This window comes from Mastomys coucha, unplaced genomic scaffold, assembly GCF_008632895.1.
Source record: "Mastomys coucha isolate ucsf_1 unplaced genomic scaffold, UCSF_Mcou_1 pScaffold13, whole genome shotgun sequence".
In the NCBI taxonomy this organism is placed as follows: Eukaryota; Metazoa; Chordata; class Mammalia; order Rodentia; family Muridae; genus Mastomys; species Mastomys coucha.
The window spans coordinates 78,839,298-78,853,379 of record NW_022196895.1 but is presented as its reverse complement, the minus strand read 5'-3'; the positions used below and the strand labels follow the sequence as shown (position 1 = coordinate 78,853,379).

The following is a 14,082-nucleotide window of genomic DNA, read 5'->3' as shown; positions in this document are numbered from 1 at the left end:
GACCAGGCTGGCCTCAAACTCAGAAATCTGCCTGCCTCTGCCTCCCAAGTGCTGGGACTATAGGTGTGCGCCACCACTGCATGGCCCTGTGGCCACAATTCTTTCCCATATTTTCCTTTGCCTGTCTGCTTACATCCCCACCATCTGACAGGTAACACTGCGAGGCAAACAGAAAGGACACAAGAACACCTTCAGCACACCTCCAGGACTGTCCTCCGGTCTCAAGTTCCACAGATAGGAACTACATAAACCACATCCCATTCCTTCCTGTGTAGATGAGAAAAATGACTCTGCATGGAGACCTGCAGACTCAGGGTCTGTTTTCCCTGTAGACTTACTTGGGAATACACGAAAAACACTAAGAATGACCAAGAAGCCACTGACTGATCCTTATAGATCAGTGTGTCACAGGTCCTGGGTGAGCAGCATATGTCACCTGTCCTCTTTCTAACTCTTGATTGGAACAATAATTTTCTACATGTGACCCTACAAATACAGGAAAGAGAAAACTGTGTCAGACTGCACAGGGCAGACAATGGAAGAGCAATGCACAGGGCAGAAGGCCACCTGCAGAAAGGAGTCTGTGCGGTCTACACCCCCAGAGACAAAGCCAGGCACTCTGGAGCATGAGGAATCCTGGGCAGCGGAGCTCCGCCGGTTAGCAGCCCTGGATTCTGCGGGTGAGTGTCCTGCATCCGCCTCAGCCACGTGGCTGGCGTACGGGGAGCCCGTGGGTAACCATGCTGCTTTCTAGACCGCTCAGTCGGGAAAGTGATCTTGTCCCCTTCATGTTCTACCGAGCTCAATGCCTGAGAACCTTCTGCTTCCATCCCTTCTAGAATGTTCCGAGTATACTTCATGGCATCAAAACACTTCATCCAAGCACACACAGAGACACCAAGTGATGACACAGACAGGGACAACAGCTGCCCTGCCACAGCCCACCTCAGTCACTATCAATCTTTCCACTGCTGTCCACTTCCTATTCAAGCCACGGGATGCATTCACTGAACCAGCACACACAGCCTCACATAAACACACACTAACACACACAGACACACACACACAGCCCCACACTAACACACAGTCCCATACACACTAACACACATACACACAGCCCCACACTAACACACAGTCCCACACATGCTAACACACCAGCCCCATACTAACACACACATCCCACACACACTAACACACACATCCCCCACACACTAACACACACATCCCACACACACTAACACACACAGTCCCCCACACTAACACACACATCCCACACACACTAACACACACAGTCCCCCACACTAACACATACATCCCACACACACACACAGCCCACACACACACTAACACACACAGTCCCCCACACACTAACATACACACACACACAGAGAGCCCCACATTAACACACACAGTCCCCACATCTACCAGCACATTCACTTTACTATTTTAAGAAAGGACTCTGGTTCATTACAACCACAGATACCACACCCAAACTGCTGTACAATTTTGAGTTATGCAAAAATACCTTCCATGTGAACAGAAGACTGCCTTTGGTGCAAAAAGCTGTGGCTTGCTTCCCTAGAAGGCAAGCACAGGCTGCAGGAGACAGCAGTGTCCACAGACAGCCAATAGCCCTGGCCATGCAGAGACACAGCCTGGCCGTGTTTCTCATTACCTTGTGATGCGTGATATGTGAGGAGGAACACAAGGCCAGGAGAGGACTCGCAACAACGCTACAATCGTGGCTGTCATGTCCTTAGTATAGATGATTTTTTAAGTTCCAATAAGGAAGTGCATGCATATTATTTTATCTAGAATCATCTCCTTTCCCTGCCTGAAGTCTGTATTGTCATGTAATCCAGGTGGGTCAGACTGGAGACACAGTGACTTTTTATTACTACTGAGTTAACAAACCACTTCTGTCACGGCCCGTGTTTCCAGACTCTGTGGTCGCTCTGTAGAAGACAGTGAATGCAGTGGGGTTTGTTCTGACAAGCTGGGTGCAGGCCCCTGGGGCAGCAACAGTTGCTCTTCTATGTTCTGCTGGAGAAGTGGAGGCGCCACAGCCCACACTCCGCAAGCATCATTCAGACCATCCAAAATCAGCAGCTACTGCCCAGACACACAGAGCAGCAGCGGGGGACGTGGGGGAGTGGGGTTTTCAAAGCAAGCTGTTTTTTATGGTGGAGGGCCTGCCTTCACAACCTAAGGTTCTAGGAGAACAACCTGAAGCTATGTGCTCACAAGGTAGTCTTCCATTCAAATAGAAGATGGTTTTGAGTAACTCAGAATCTTCCAGCAGCCAGTGTATGGTATCATTGGCTGCCTAGCTCACCGAGGTATACACTGGTAGGTCAAGAGCCATCCGTGTTACAGAGGCCACCAGTGGGTAACTAGTTCAAATAGTTACCGCCTGGGTCAGTCACTAAAACATGGTGTGAACATCCATGTCAGCTGCAAGAGGTCAGAACACGGAAAAGCTCCGCGGACTAGCCAGTCAAGAGGTCAGGAGAACACAGAAGAGCTCCGCGGACTAGCCAGTCTAACAGGCAGCTTTTCTACTGTGGGCTCCAAGGGGATCTTCTCCAAAGAATAGAGGGCAGCTTCCTACCCACGGCTAGCCACATTGCCACTTCACATGACAGAGACAACCTGTAACAGCACAGGGCTGCGGGGCCCAAGAACCACTCACACAGCCAAAACTGAGAAAGCAAAAGGGGAACCTCACCAGCCACAGACACCCTCCCCAAATCAAGTAAGAACCAGCAGGCTCGCCAACACCCAGACACCCGCTGCTACTAACTGGGGTCCCACAGCCCTGCAGCACAGCCCTACGACTGAGGCACTGGATTGCGAAGACAGCTGCCTCAGAGTAATGAAGCCATTCCTCTGTAACCAACACACCTCTCAAGGAAGGGCTGTGTGCTGGCTGGTTCTGTGTGTCAACTTGACACAGGCTGGAGTTATCACAGAGAAGGGAGCTTCAGTTGGGGAAGTGCCTCCATGAGATCCAGCTGTGGGGCATTTTCTCAATTAGTGATCAAGGTGGAGGGACCAGCCCCTTGTGGGTGGTGCCATCCCTGGGCTAGAAGTCTTGGGTTCTATAAGAAAGCAAGCTGAGCAAGCCAGTAAGGAACATCCCTCCATGGCCTCTGCATCAGCTCCTGCTTCCTGACCTGCTTGAGTTCCAGTCCTGACTTCCTTTGGTGATAAACAGCAATGTGGAAGTGTAAGCTGAATAAACCCTTTCCTCCCCAACTTGCTTCTTGGTCATGATGTTTGTGCAGGAGTACAAACCCTGACTACGACAGGCTAGGACCACAGGAATAAGCAGAGAGTGGAGTGATTTGGTTTTTTGATGTGGAGTCCTGCTTATATACCAAGGCTGTCCTTGAATTTACAGTCTTCCTGTCTCTCTATCTGTATCTCTTGACTTTCTCTTACCTGGCTCTCTCTGCACTTCCCCATGTTAGACATGTTAAGTGACAGCAGCCTTCCGTTTACATTCAAGAACAGGGCCATGATGTGGAGTTACTGTATCCAAGACATACAACTGGAGGAGGAAAATCTACTGGGAAGTTCTCGTGAATGCTACCAGCTGCTGAGACCCCAAACATTCATGTGAGAAGCTCCAAACCAAAGACCTCACGCCTCTCGTCAGCGCATGAGCAAACTTACTGACATCACTGCCCCCCACCACCACCTCCTCCTCCAGACTGCGTGTGAAAGGGCCACGTGATACATACATCAATGTTGTCGTTAGATTTGGGCCACATTCTTAAAATACTATGTATAGGTAACTATTCCAAAATCTCAAAGGATCCAAAATCCAAAACACAACTCGGCCCAAGTACACGGAGACTTGACCAGCGTTGCTGTTAGCTGTGAAGAATGGCACAGAAGGAGGGATGGAGACACCATTAAGTACTGCTCGAGGACTCAGAAGGCAGCTCAACCCTCCATTCTGTATGCCTACATCCATTTCCTGCAAGGCCCTGCCTGCAGGGTATTCCTTATGTATTATTTATACACGAATGAAAGACTTACTAGTCCCTTCAATGGACAAGCACAATGCACATGTGCACCAATGTTTTGTAAAGTGATGTGTTGTGTGGTCAGGGCTGTGTGCTTATGTCAAGTTGAAGAACAGAGCAGAGAAGTGGGTTTCCAATTTACCATCCAGAGAAAGGGAACAGTCAAAGACCGCTAACCCTGGCACACAGTATCTGGAGAGGGAGACTTGTTGAGATCTAGGGACACCAGGTCAAGAGGAGGCAGCAACTTGCTAGTGTCTATCCTGAAGGCTCGGGCAAGAAGGAAAGCACAGCATGACCTTCAGAGAGGAGAGAACCCACCCTTCTTACCTCTGTGCTCAGGCCCGGGGCTGCCGACACCCCAGCCCTGGTAGAGTGTAGCGAAGTCCTTTGGAATGTACGTCTTAAAGATACTGAGGATGTCCAAGCGTTTCTCCTGCCCCTCAGCTGCCGGCTCCTGCTTGGTGGAGTGTAAGGTGGGAGGCGCACCAGGTGGGGCCTGCAAGGCCGCATCCCCTCTGGAGCCTGCTGCACAGGTGGCTAGTGTTCTCAGCTCCTGGGCCGCCTTCACAGGGGGTTCTCGGGGAGGTAGAGGAGAGCCTCCTTCGCCTTTCGAGGGAGGCTGACCCTGAGGCTGGGGACTGAATTTGGCTTTCAGAGAGTCTGGGGCACTGTGCTTATTCGCAGGGGTAAAGCCAGTCCCCACTGCCGGGACCCCGAGTTTCTCCACTGGTTTGCTATTGGCTGAGGGCTGGGCACCAACACGGGTTATAACTGAGGGTGTGGGGGTGGCACTTCTACTGAGGCCCCCACTGCCTGGGGAAGGTGCCAACCTGGAGCTGGCCTCCTGTTTGGGTTTGGCCAGGGGCCCCTGCACTGCGGCACTGGGGGGCTCCTGGCCATGACCAGCTCTGGTCTGTCGGTATCCGTCGGGGCCAGAGGCCCACAGAGCACAGGGGCTCCCAGAATGGCTCTCCTTATTCTTAGGCATGCTAGCGGCTTTTGTGGTCACCCCAAGGGGAGAAGAGCTGCCCTTTGATCCTGGTACCCCACCTGGCACCTGGGTACGGGCAAAGCGAGAAAGCAGCAGGGGCTGGCACTCCTTGCCCCCAAGAGCAGGCGGAGGGCCTGTGCGCCCACTGCGAGCCAGGAAAACCAGGTTGCTGCGAATGCTCTTATGGCCACTAGGCTGAGTCCAAGGGGGCGCTACAGAGCTGCAGCTGACCCTGTGCCAGATGCGCTTGTGCATCCACAGGACCTCGGGGTAGTAGGTCTTGTGGTTACAGTAAGGACACGGGTGAATGACCAGGGCCGCCTGCAGGGAGCACGCCTCCTTACTACTGGGCTCATCCCGGCTCGACCTCATGCTCAAGTCCAGTGGGACCAGGTCAGGGGCGGATGCCCGCTTTCCTGCCCCACAGTGCTCCTTGTGCAAATCGGACAGCTTTTCCTTAGAATGCCCAGCCTGGCTGTCCAAGGTGTGCTGCAGGCTAGTAATTTCCATGCTCAAAGGGAAGTCTACCCGGTCAGTAGTGCTGGGCTCCTGCTTGGGGTGAAATGCTGGCATCTTTAAATCAAGAGAGCATCTATGCTGCTCAGGACCCTTGGCGGTCTCTCTGCTGCTGTTTTCAAGTATGGACACAGATGGCGTGGCAATCCCCACCTTGGGCTCGCTGATGTCTTTCTCTGGCAGGTTATTTCCAAGTTTGTGACTCTGGTCTCCGTTGGAGAGCGCGGTGGGTGCCACCTCTCCAGAAGAGCAGCAGTGGTGTGGCTGGCCCCCTGCAGGATGCAAAATGTAAAAGAAGTTGAGGGCTTGGTGAGAGGGATCACTGGGTAAAGACACTTGCTACTTGCTGCCAAGCCTGAAGAGGAGAGTCTGATCCCTAGATCCCACACCTTAAGCAAGAAGAGACCCAGGCCCTCATGGGTTAGAAGGAAGACACTGACGCCCTCAAGCCATCCTCTCTCTCATCTCCGTGGGCGTCCTGTAGCATGGGTGCAGTTCCGTACACATACACAAACAACAGTAATGACTTTAAAGAAGACAGGAAAGGGATCTAACTGCAGCCACACGGCACTCTGCACGCTCTAGAACTCTCTGCAAGGAAGGCACTAGGCCATCCGAGGTCACCACAGAGAATTAGTGGTGAAAGCCAGCAGGGAGGCCCCCAGGACCCAGGGAACACAGAAGAGGAGGAAACAGTTCCCAGAGCCCCAGGGCCAACCTCAGACACTGCAGCTACAGGAAATCAGCTTCACCTTGTGACCCCTCATCCTGAAGGCCACTTTTCAACGCTAAGATCTTGATATTAAGTCCCCTTCCAAGGCCTGTGCGCACGCACACAGGCTCAGTTGGTCACTCTCTCTGACTCTACAGTGTCACCTATGGTCACCAGGCAGGTGAGTGAATCCTGGGGGTAGCCCTAAGCTTGGGCTCCCACTGCTTGTGGGGAGCTCAGTGCACTTGGGTGTGGAGCCCAGTCCCTGCCTAGATAGGGCCACGCGCTGGCTTTCGGGCACCGAGGCAAGGACCAGGCTCTGCTGTCAGTACTGCAGGGGAACAGGACATGGCTCCGCCATGTCACCTTTAAATGTGGACTGGAGTCCTAGGTTTACTCACACCTGGGTCGAATCTTCAAGAAGTGCCCTGCAAATGTGCTCACTAGGGAACACCAGGCTCTTTACCACCAATGAGGCCACGATAGCCTTCAGCTCACAGCCCTAACCCTTAGAGCACACTGAGATGTCAGCTGTATCAGGTGGGATGCAGGTATGTACTCAGTTCTTTTAAGATATTCTCTGTGTGTTTTTAGAGATACAACGTGGCAATTTTATCATAAAAAAATGATCTCAAAGGACTCTGTCAGGGCAAGAAAGCAGCTATTATGGAAGGTAGGGGTCCCAAAAGAGAAGGCGCAGAGTGCACACTCCTGTCCAAGGAGATGGGGGATAAGCGGACAGTCTCCTAACAACTGCGCCACAACATGGAGGTCAGCAGAGCTACGCGTTGGTAAGATGGGATGGGACAGCCACAATCTCACTCTGCTCAGCTCCAAAAAGCTGGTTGAAGGCTCCTGAGAGACACGAGCACTGCCTGTCCTGAGACCATGCTAGGATGGCTCAGAAAGCACACGACAGATACCATGGCCATAATCCTGAATGTAGATACCATTAGACTTTGGGTAAACAAGAAAAAAAAATGGAACATGAAGAAGTTGAACCAGGGTTCTTAGAGGTGATGGTAAAGACTCACACTGCACTGGGAAGAAGCCGACACACATGATGGCGTGATGGATACAAAGACCACAGCTCTCTGAAGGAACCCCAGAACCATGGCTCCTCAGTAGGGGCTTTGGAAACGGGACCACAGAAAGATCCTTACATCGCGATGTCCTGAACTGAATGGCGGCCTTCTGCACGCCAAACAAAAACTTTCCCCTCTAAGTTGACTTCCATGGGGCATTTTACCACAACAGAAGTGGAAACCAGAAAGATACAGTACTGATTTCAGCTCTCTCCTTCCAGGGAAAAACCAAGAACCTGACTAGTTAGTATTCCCAGTCTGAGGCATCCACCATGAGTGACAATCTTTTTGTGTAACCGAATACCTCTGAATAGTTTATTATTCAATTTCAGGGGTTTGGCCCCACCCACATGTCCTGAGTGACTAACCTCCTTCCACCCACAGGATGACACAGGAGAAACCTGTGGGTACGTGATTGTGTGCGTGGTTTGTCACAGCCCAGATTCTCAGCTCAGACACAGAGGCAGGGAGCAGAGGCCTCTGGAGCTCGGGATGTGTGAGACATCCAGGCTTTGAAAACCATGAGTTCCCAAGCAGGCAGAGCATAAGCCACCCTGCTCACCTCAGCACCACCAGGTTGGGGACACATCTGTGCCTCTTGAGTATTCTCCATGACAACAGAACACACAGAGGCCCCTAAGTAGGTTACTTGGTACATTTGTGTACTGAGTCCTTGACGCATCTGTGGACTTGGCTTGCCAAATACTCGGAACAGCTAAGGGCTTGAACTGCTGGAGGGCCAGGGGCTGGTGGCTATCAGACACATCAGCAGGATAAAAACACGATCAGCAACCATCCATGCACATCAGTGGTGGTCTTCCTGAGGCACAGTTTTTAACTACTGTACCATGGGCTTGACAGTGTACTATAAAAGCCCATGGATGGTGTGACTTCCCTCATGAGAGGGTTCTAAGCTGAAAATTCAGGAGATAAGAAGAGGCCTGGACAAGCAGGTACTCCAGTCTTGGGGTCAAGGACAATGTGGCGGACTCAAAGTTTGTGGATAAAGTTTGTGGAACCTCATAAAAGGGGAGAGGATGACAAAATGCCAACCATACACACAGTGCTCCACTGCCTCAGCCACCCACACAGCACCTCAGCCACCCATACAGGGCCTCGACCACCCATGGAGCGCCTAAACACACAGGGCTCCACAGCCTCACCCACCCATACCATGACCACAGCAAGGAACAAAGGCCAAATCCTTCACTGGCAGCACAGAAGGCACAAGCCTGGAGACTGGCAGAAAAAAACTACAGAAAGAAAAACAGAAATACCAAGAGGAGAAAGGAAAGGCTAAAGTGTGTGCCATGTGAACCACCCTAGACTCCAAGGACAGCATAGACACTTGACCTGAGGTTCAGATCAAATGAAAAGCATTTGGGCCACAATCCTGGATGACCTCAAACAGTGAAACCCACAAGGCAGAATCCAAACTCCAAGCAGCTTAAAATTCTGAAACATCAAAATCCTCAAACTTTTAATTCTGGGTTAGAATTACAAACTGCTGAGGCTCTGAGATAGCTCATGGGTGAGTCAAGGGCTCCAAGGAAAGCGGGACAGGAGAATTCAATCCCCAGAGACACGGGCAAGGGGAAAGCTGGGTCCATAAAGCTGTCCTCTGGCCTCCACATGTGAATTCCATAGCATGTGCAGAGGTTGTATGCATGCACACACACATACACACACACACATATACACACACACAGAGAGAGAAAGAGAGAGAGAGACAGAGAGACTTAAAAATTATAAAAAGCAAACAAATAAAATTGCCTGAAAGACATTTATTTACACTCTTGAAGGAGGATTTTTTGTGAGATATATAAAAACATGAGGGCACTGCAAAGACCTCTTTTTACAACAATCCAAGTCATGAGAATATATGTATATACATATACTCATAAGCATAATCAAGCTACTCTAAGGCACGTTATAAACATACAGACCATGTTCATTAAGAAATCCAAAAGGGCAATGTGTGAGTCCCACAATGGTCACCCTGGCATCAGACATTGTCCCTCCACATCTGGAGAGAGAGCATCTCTAAAAACGCAGACCAACAGCCCTCATCTCTTCCTTCACCAAGGACCATTCAGGATCCTTGCACCCCATGTGTTCAGGGTCATTCAGGCACCCCATGTGTTCAGAGTGAGTTCTGCATTAAAAAAGGTTTGTCAACTCTGCAAAATGCATTAAACCAACGTGGGCTCCTAAGGTCTCCAGACGACGGAGGTACCTAGTTCTGGGGACAGCGTGAAGATGGAAACAGCGCAGTGAAGGACTAGAAATCAGTGGTGACAAAACCACACGGGGAAACTAAAAAGGGAAATCCAATCTGTCAATCCGCACAGTGGACTGGGCGACCCTGCCCACAGTCAGGAAGGCCACTTTCAATGTCTCAAGTCCTGAGTGTCTGCAAGGTCTTCTCACTTTGAGAACAAGGCTCCGCTTAGAGGACAGACTCACAGACACACCACTGGCCCTTTTTCTGCAATCACCGTGGTCTGATGACACCGGCAGACACCCTGCCCTCCCCCAGGCCTCTACACTGTCTTGGGCTAATGGTGTGCTGCCCCTGCCCTTGGTTCTGAAGGTCACTGAGTTGGGCTAATGGTGTATAGCCCCATCCTTGGTTCTGAAGGTCATTGAGTTGGGCTAATGGTGTTTATAGCCTCACCCTTGGTTCTGAAGGTCATTGAGTTGGGCTAATGGTATACAGCCCCACCTTTGGTTCTGAAGGTCACTGAGAGCCTGGTCCTTTTATTCTCTGAAAATGCTCATTTGTTCAAAGTTACCCATAACAGAGTAAAGAAGTGTGCAGAGAGGTAAGGCAGGTCAGTTAAGGCAGGTCAGTTACTTTTACCTTCTCTGGGGGTTTGGGGTTTTTTTTGTTGTTGTTGTTGTTTTTCAAGATTGATTTTCTCTATGAGACCCTGGATGTCCTGAGACTAGCTCTGTAGACCAGGCTAGCCTTCTGGTTTTCTGTTGTTGCTTTGGATGAGACTTTTTGGGGGGTTGAATGGTTTGCATTTTTGTTTGGTTTGGTCTGGTTTGCTCTTCTCTGGTTTTACTCTCCCAACCTGTCCTGTGTTCACACCGAGACACTTGATGCAGTCACAGGTTTCAAGAGTAGGTGCTCTGGCCCTGCTCAATCATGACAATTACCTGTCCCACTTCACATGACAAGACCATCTCTCAAGCTACCAAAACAGTCAATCCCTCTCCAGAACTTGGTCCCTGCGCCTCAAAGAACTATATCCCAAGGAGGTGGTAGTTTCAGAATCCTAGCACTGAAGAGTGCAGTTCTCGCTCGGTGACTGAGGATTTAAGCTGGGGGCCACTAGACAATGGAAACTGTGATGCTTTGAAGGAGAATGCCCCCCTGAAAGAGAGAGGCTCAGCTTTCAGAAAGCACTAGAAAGACGGGGACTGTTAAACACACAGGGAAGAAAATGGCTGGCGCCCGGTCACCCGGATGGCTATAGTGGATATTGTCTGACAGCCTGGTGACCTTCTGCTATTCTATGGAGACAGACTTCCTGAATCCCCCAAAATCCTGAGTATTGTTTGGTCCTTATCCCAGGCCTAGTCTCTCAGTGACTAGAACCCATCCTTATGGGAGAGGCCCCATGTACTCTGTTTCCTTTACTAGGAGACTCCATCTTTATGCTTGTTACAAATCCTCTTAGGCCATTGCCCTGTGGTCAGTCAATAAAACACTCTTCTCGTAAAGATGGCGGGCGCTCTGCTCCTTTGCACGGAGCCCCTCTGAAACCCTCACTAAGTTTACACTGTCATGCAGACACTCTGCCCAGAGTTTTACTGTGCTTAAATGTCTGAGACAAACAAAACAAAACAAAACAAAACAAAGCAAGACGCCTTTCAACATCAGTCTCTGGAAGCTCTGACCCAACACCTGCTCACGCGTGCTGACCCCAAGTTTCATCCTTCACCTCAGGATCATTTCCCTGACAGCCATGACACTTGCAAGGTCACCCCAAGGTCCCATAGGCTCACATGTCTGGGTACTTGGTCTCTAGCTGGTAGAACCATTTGGGAAGGATTAGGAGGTGTGGCCTTGTTGGAAGAGCTATGTCCCTGTTGGAGGAGTGTCTCTGGGAGAGGTTTTGAAGTTTCAAAATGTCTCACCACTTCCGATGTGTCCCCTCTAACCCTGCTTGTGTTTCCAGCTGTGGCTCTCAGCTGTTCCAGCCACCATACCTAGGGCTCACTGCCACATTTCCTAACTGTGCTGGTGACACAACTCTAAAAAGTCCAAATGAACGTTTCCTTCTAGACAGCTGCACTGGTCGGGGTGTTTTACAGCAGCAACAGAACAGTAGCTGGTACACAGATGATGGCACCCCAGAATGTGTCCCTTGGGAGCAAGTTCAGCCATCAGCCAGGAAGGACGGCACACTCCTCTGCGGAGGATCCAGACAGGAGAGTGCAGCTAAGGGGCTGCATGGCAGCAGGCACCCATTCTTCAAAGCAAAGCACACCACAGCAGGCCTGGGGCTCTGGAAAACAAGTCCTGTGAGGAGGCCCTGGAAGCTAATGGAGCCCTGGGCAGAGACTGGGTCAGCTCCTGTAGTAAAGCCCATGCTGCTGCAGGCGCTCTCTGGCGGCCAGTCCTCCCGCACAGCACACTAAGGTTATCCGCTAAACACAAAGGCACTGAGTGTGAGTCACCCCACAAACAGCCGCTGGGCCAGTGACCTTCAGGTGAACTGTTTCCTCTTTAAAAACAAACAAGCAAACAATGCTGAGGAGATAGCCAGTCAAAGATGTGCTTGCTGACAATCATGAGGTTGAGAATTTTGATTTGCCTGAAAGCATGTAAGAAAGCCAGACATTTGTGACACTTTTGTGTCACACCAGGGTAGGACTGGGAGACAGGAGGACCCCTGGGCTTCACTGGCCAGCCAGCCTCATCTAAACTGTGAACATGGGCCCCAAGTGAAACACACGCAAAGTATTATATATGAAGTATCAAAGTATCATGCATGAAGATACAGGAACACACATATATACATCCAAAATAATAATAATAAATAACAATGTTAAAGTCAACCCTCCTGGGTTATTCTAGTCTTCATCCATGACTGGGGAGCTCTGAGCCAAGATGGGAAAATAAGCAGAGTCAAGGGAGATATGTTCGGAAGCAACAGGAAACTGTGTGTGGGGGTGGGGGGGGGGTGTATATATGTGTACTGAGTAAGCCATCCCTCAAAATCAGACACAGAAGCTCCCACCCCGACTGTGAAGGATCGCAGGTCACTCTCCTGGGGATGGAGACATGCTGGGCAGCAGCTGCGACACATGAGCTGTCTGACAGTGATCCTCACAGAACAGGTCAGTCTCCATCCACACAGAGGGCTAGTGTCTTCCCTGCGTGCCCTGTGACTCACTGAGAGAACAAGGAACAAAGCGGCCTGGTGGGCCTCCTGCCTGAGGGAAAGGAGAAACTGGGCCCATAGCATAGCTTTGGCATCAGATCCTCAAAGGAGCAGCACCCAACCAGATGTTATGGCAAAAAAAAAAAAAATGCGCCTTGGGCTGGCTCAGTGGCTCCCAGGAACCTGCCAAACACCTACATCCACAGCCAGACACTCTCCGCAGCACTAAGAAGCACATCTGAGATCACTGAGGCAGCAATGACTGAAACTCTAGTCCAAAGGCCCCAGGAGAGCAGGCCTAGGACACCAGCAACTCCACGCAGACTCAGGCTCGCAGCAGAAAGGGCCTTGTCTTTGTCCCCTGAAGCTAAGAGTCTCTCAGAACACGAAGAACATAGACTTTTCCCAAAGAATACCAGGAGACAAGGAAGGACATACAGGAGAGCCGGTGTTGACAGCCACACATGGCCATCAGGACAGCATAGCTCAAGAGAGCTACATCCCACACCAGGGCCAACCACTCCTCAAGCACCCGAACCCTTCAGCCAGATAGTCCATCCAGGGATTGCCAGAGATGGAGAGCACTGCAACGGCTCCTCTCGGCTGACAACCCGACCACATCTGGACTAACTAAAGCCTAAGCAGCCGAGTGCACCTGTGAGGGATGTTTCAGGTTGGACTATTTGAGGTGGGAGGCCCACTCTATCTAACCTGGATCATCTGAGGTCAGAAGAGCTACCCAAAGCCTAGACCTCGGCTCGTGGTGGCCGCTTAGATATGAAGGATATGGAAGGAGGAAGGCTGCAGTGCCCTCTCTTCCTGCCCCGACCTCTTGTCCATGCTCATCTTACCTGAGCCATTCCTTCCTGGTGCTAGAACCTTCTTCCTCAGGATTCCACCATGGCCTGACAACTGGCCAATCTCAGGGCCTGCCTGGGACCCCGGCAGATTGGGAGTGCTGGGTCTCAAAGACCGAGCAACTCCCCAGTCCCTGGCCTTTCCGTCAGGAGACTGCGGCTCTTGGCTACTTATAGCCTATGAGTTGCTCTAAGAAACTCCATATACGTGGAGGTGGAGGGGGAAGGCTGTACATACACGCACACACATTCATATCATATATGTGTGTGTGTGACATGTGTGCTCATTCTATCAGTACTGCTCTCTGGAAAAACCTAAATAATACAAGTCTGGAGGACACCCGCAGCAGCCCGGAGAAGGGAAGCTACAACCCCCCTGAGCTCCCAAAGGCCAAGCCCAGCTTTCCCATGCAGAACTCTTCCATAGGGTTACTACTGCTCTGATATCTCTGATGTCTTCCATAGGGTTACTACTGCTCTGATAT

General features: G+C 50.9%; 1 protein-coding gene across 15 annotated transcripts in view; it reads right to left on the bottom strand.

Annotated features, from left to right (window-relative positions):
• The window catches only part of Znf516 (zinc finger protein 516), a 103,346-nt gene that overhangs the window by 13,707 nt on the left and 75,557 nt on the right, over positions 1 to 14,082 (bottom strand). For all 15 annotated transcript variants that reach the window (XM_031366168.1, XM_031366172.1, XM_031366174.1 and 12 more), the window contains exon 3: positions 4,365 to 5,816. In XM_031366168.1, the coding sequence (XP_031222028.1) occupies positions 4,365 to 5,816 (1,452 nt within the window). The remainder of the gene's footprint in view (positions 1 to 4,364; positions 5,817 to 14,082) is intronic.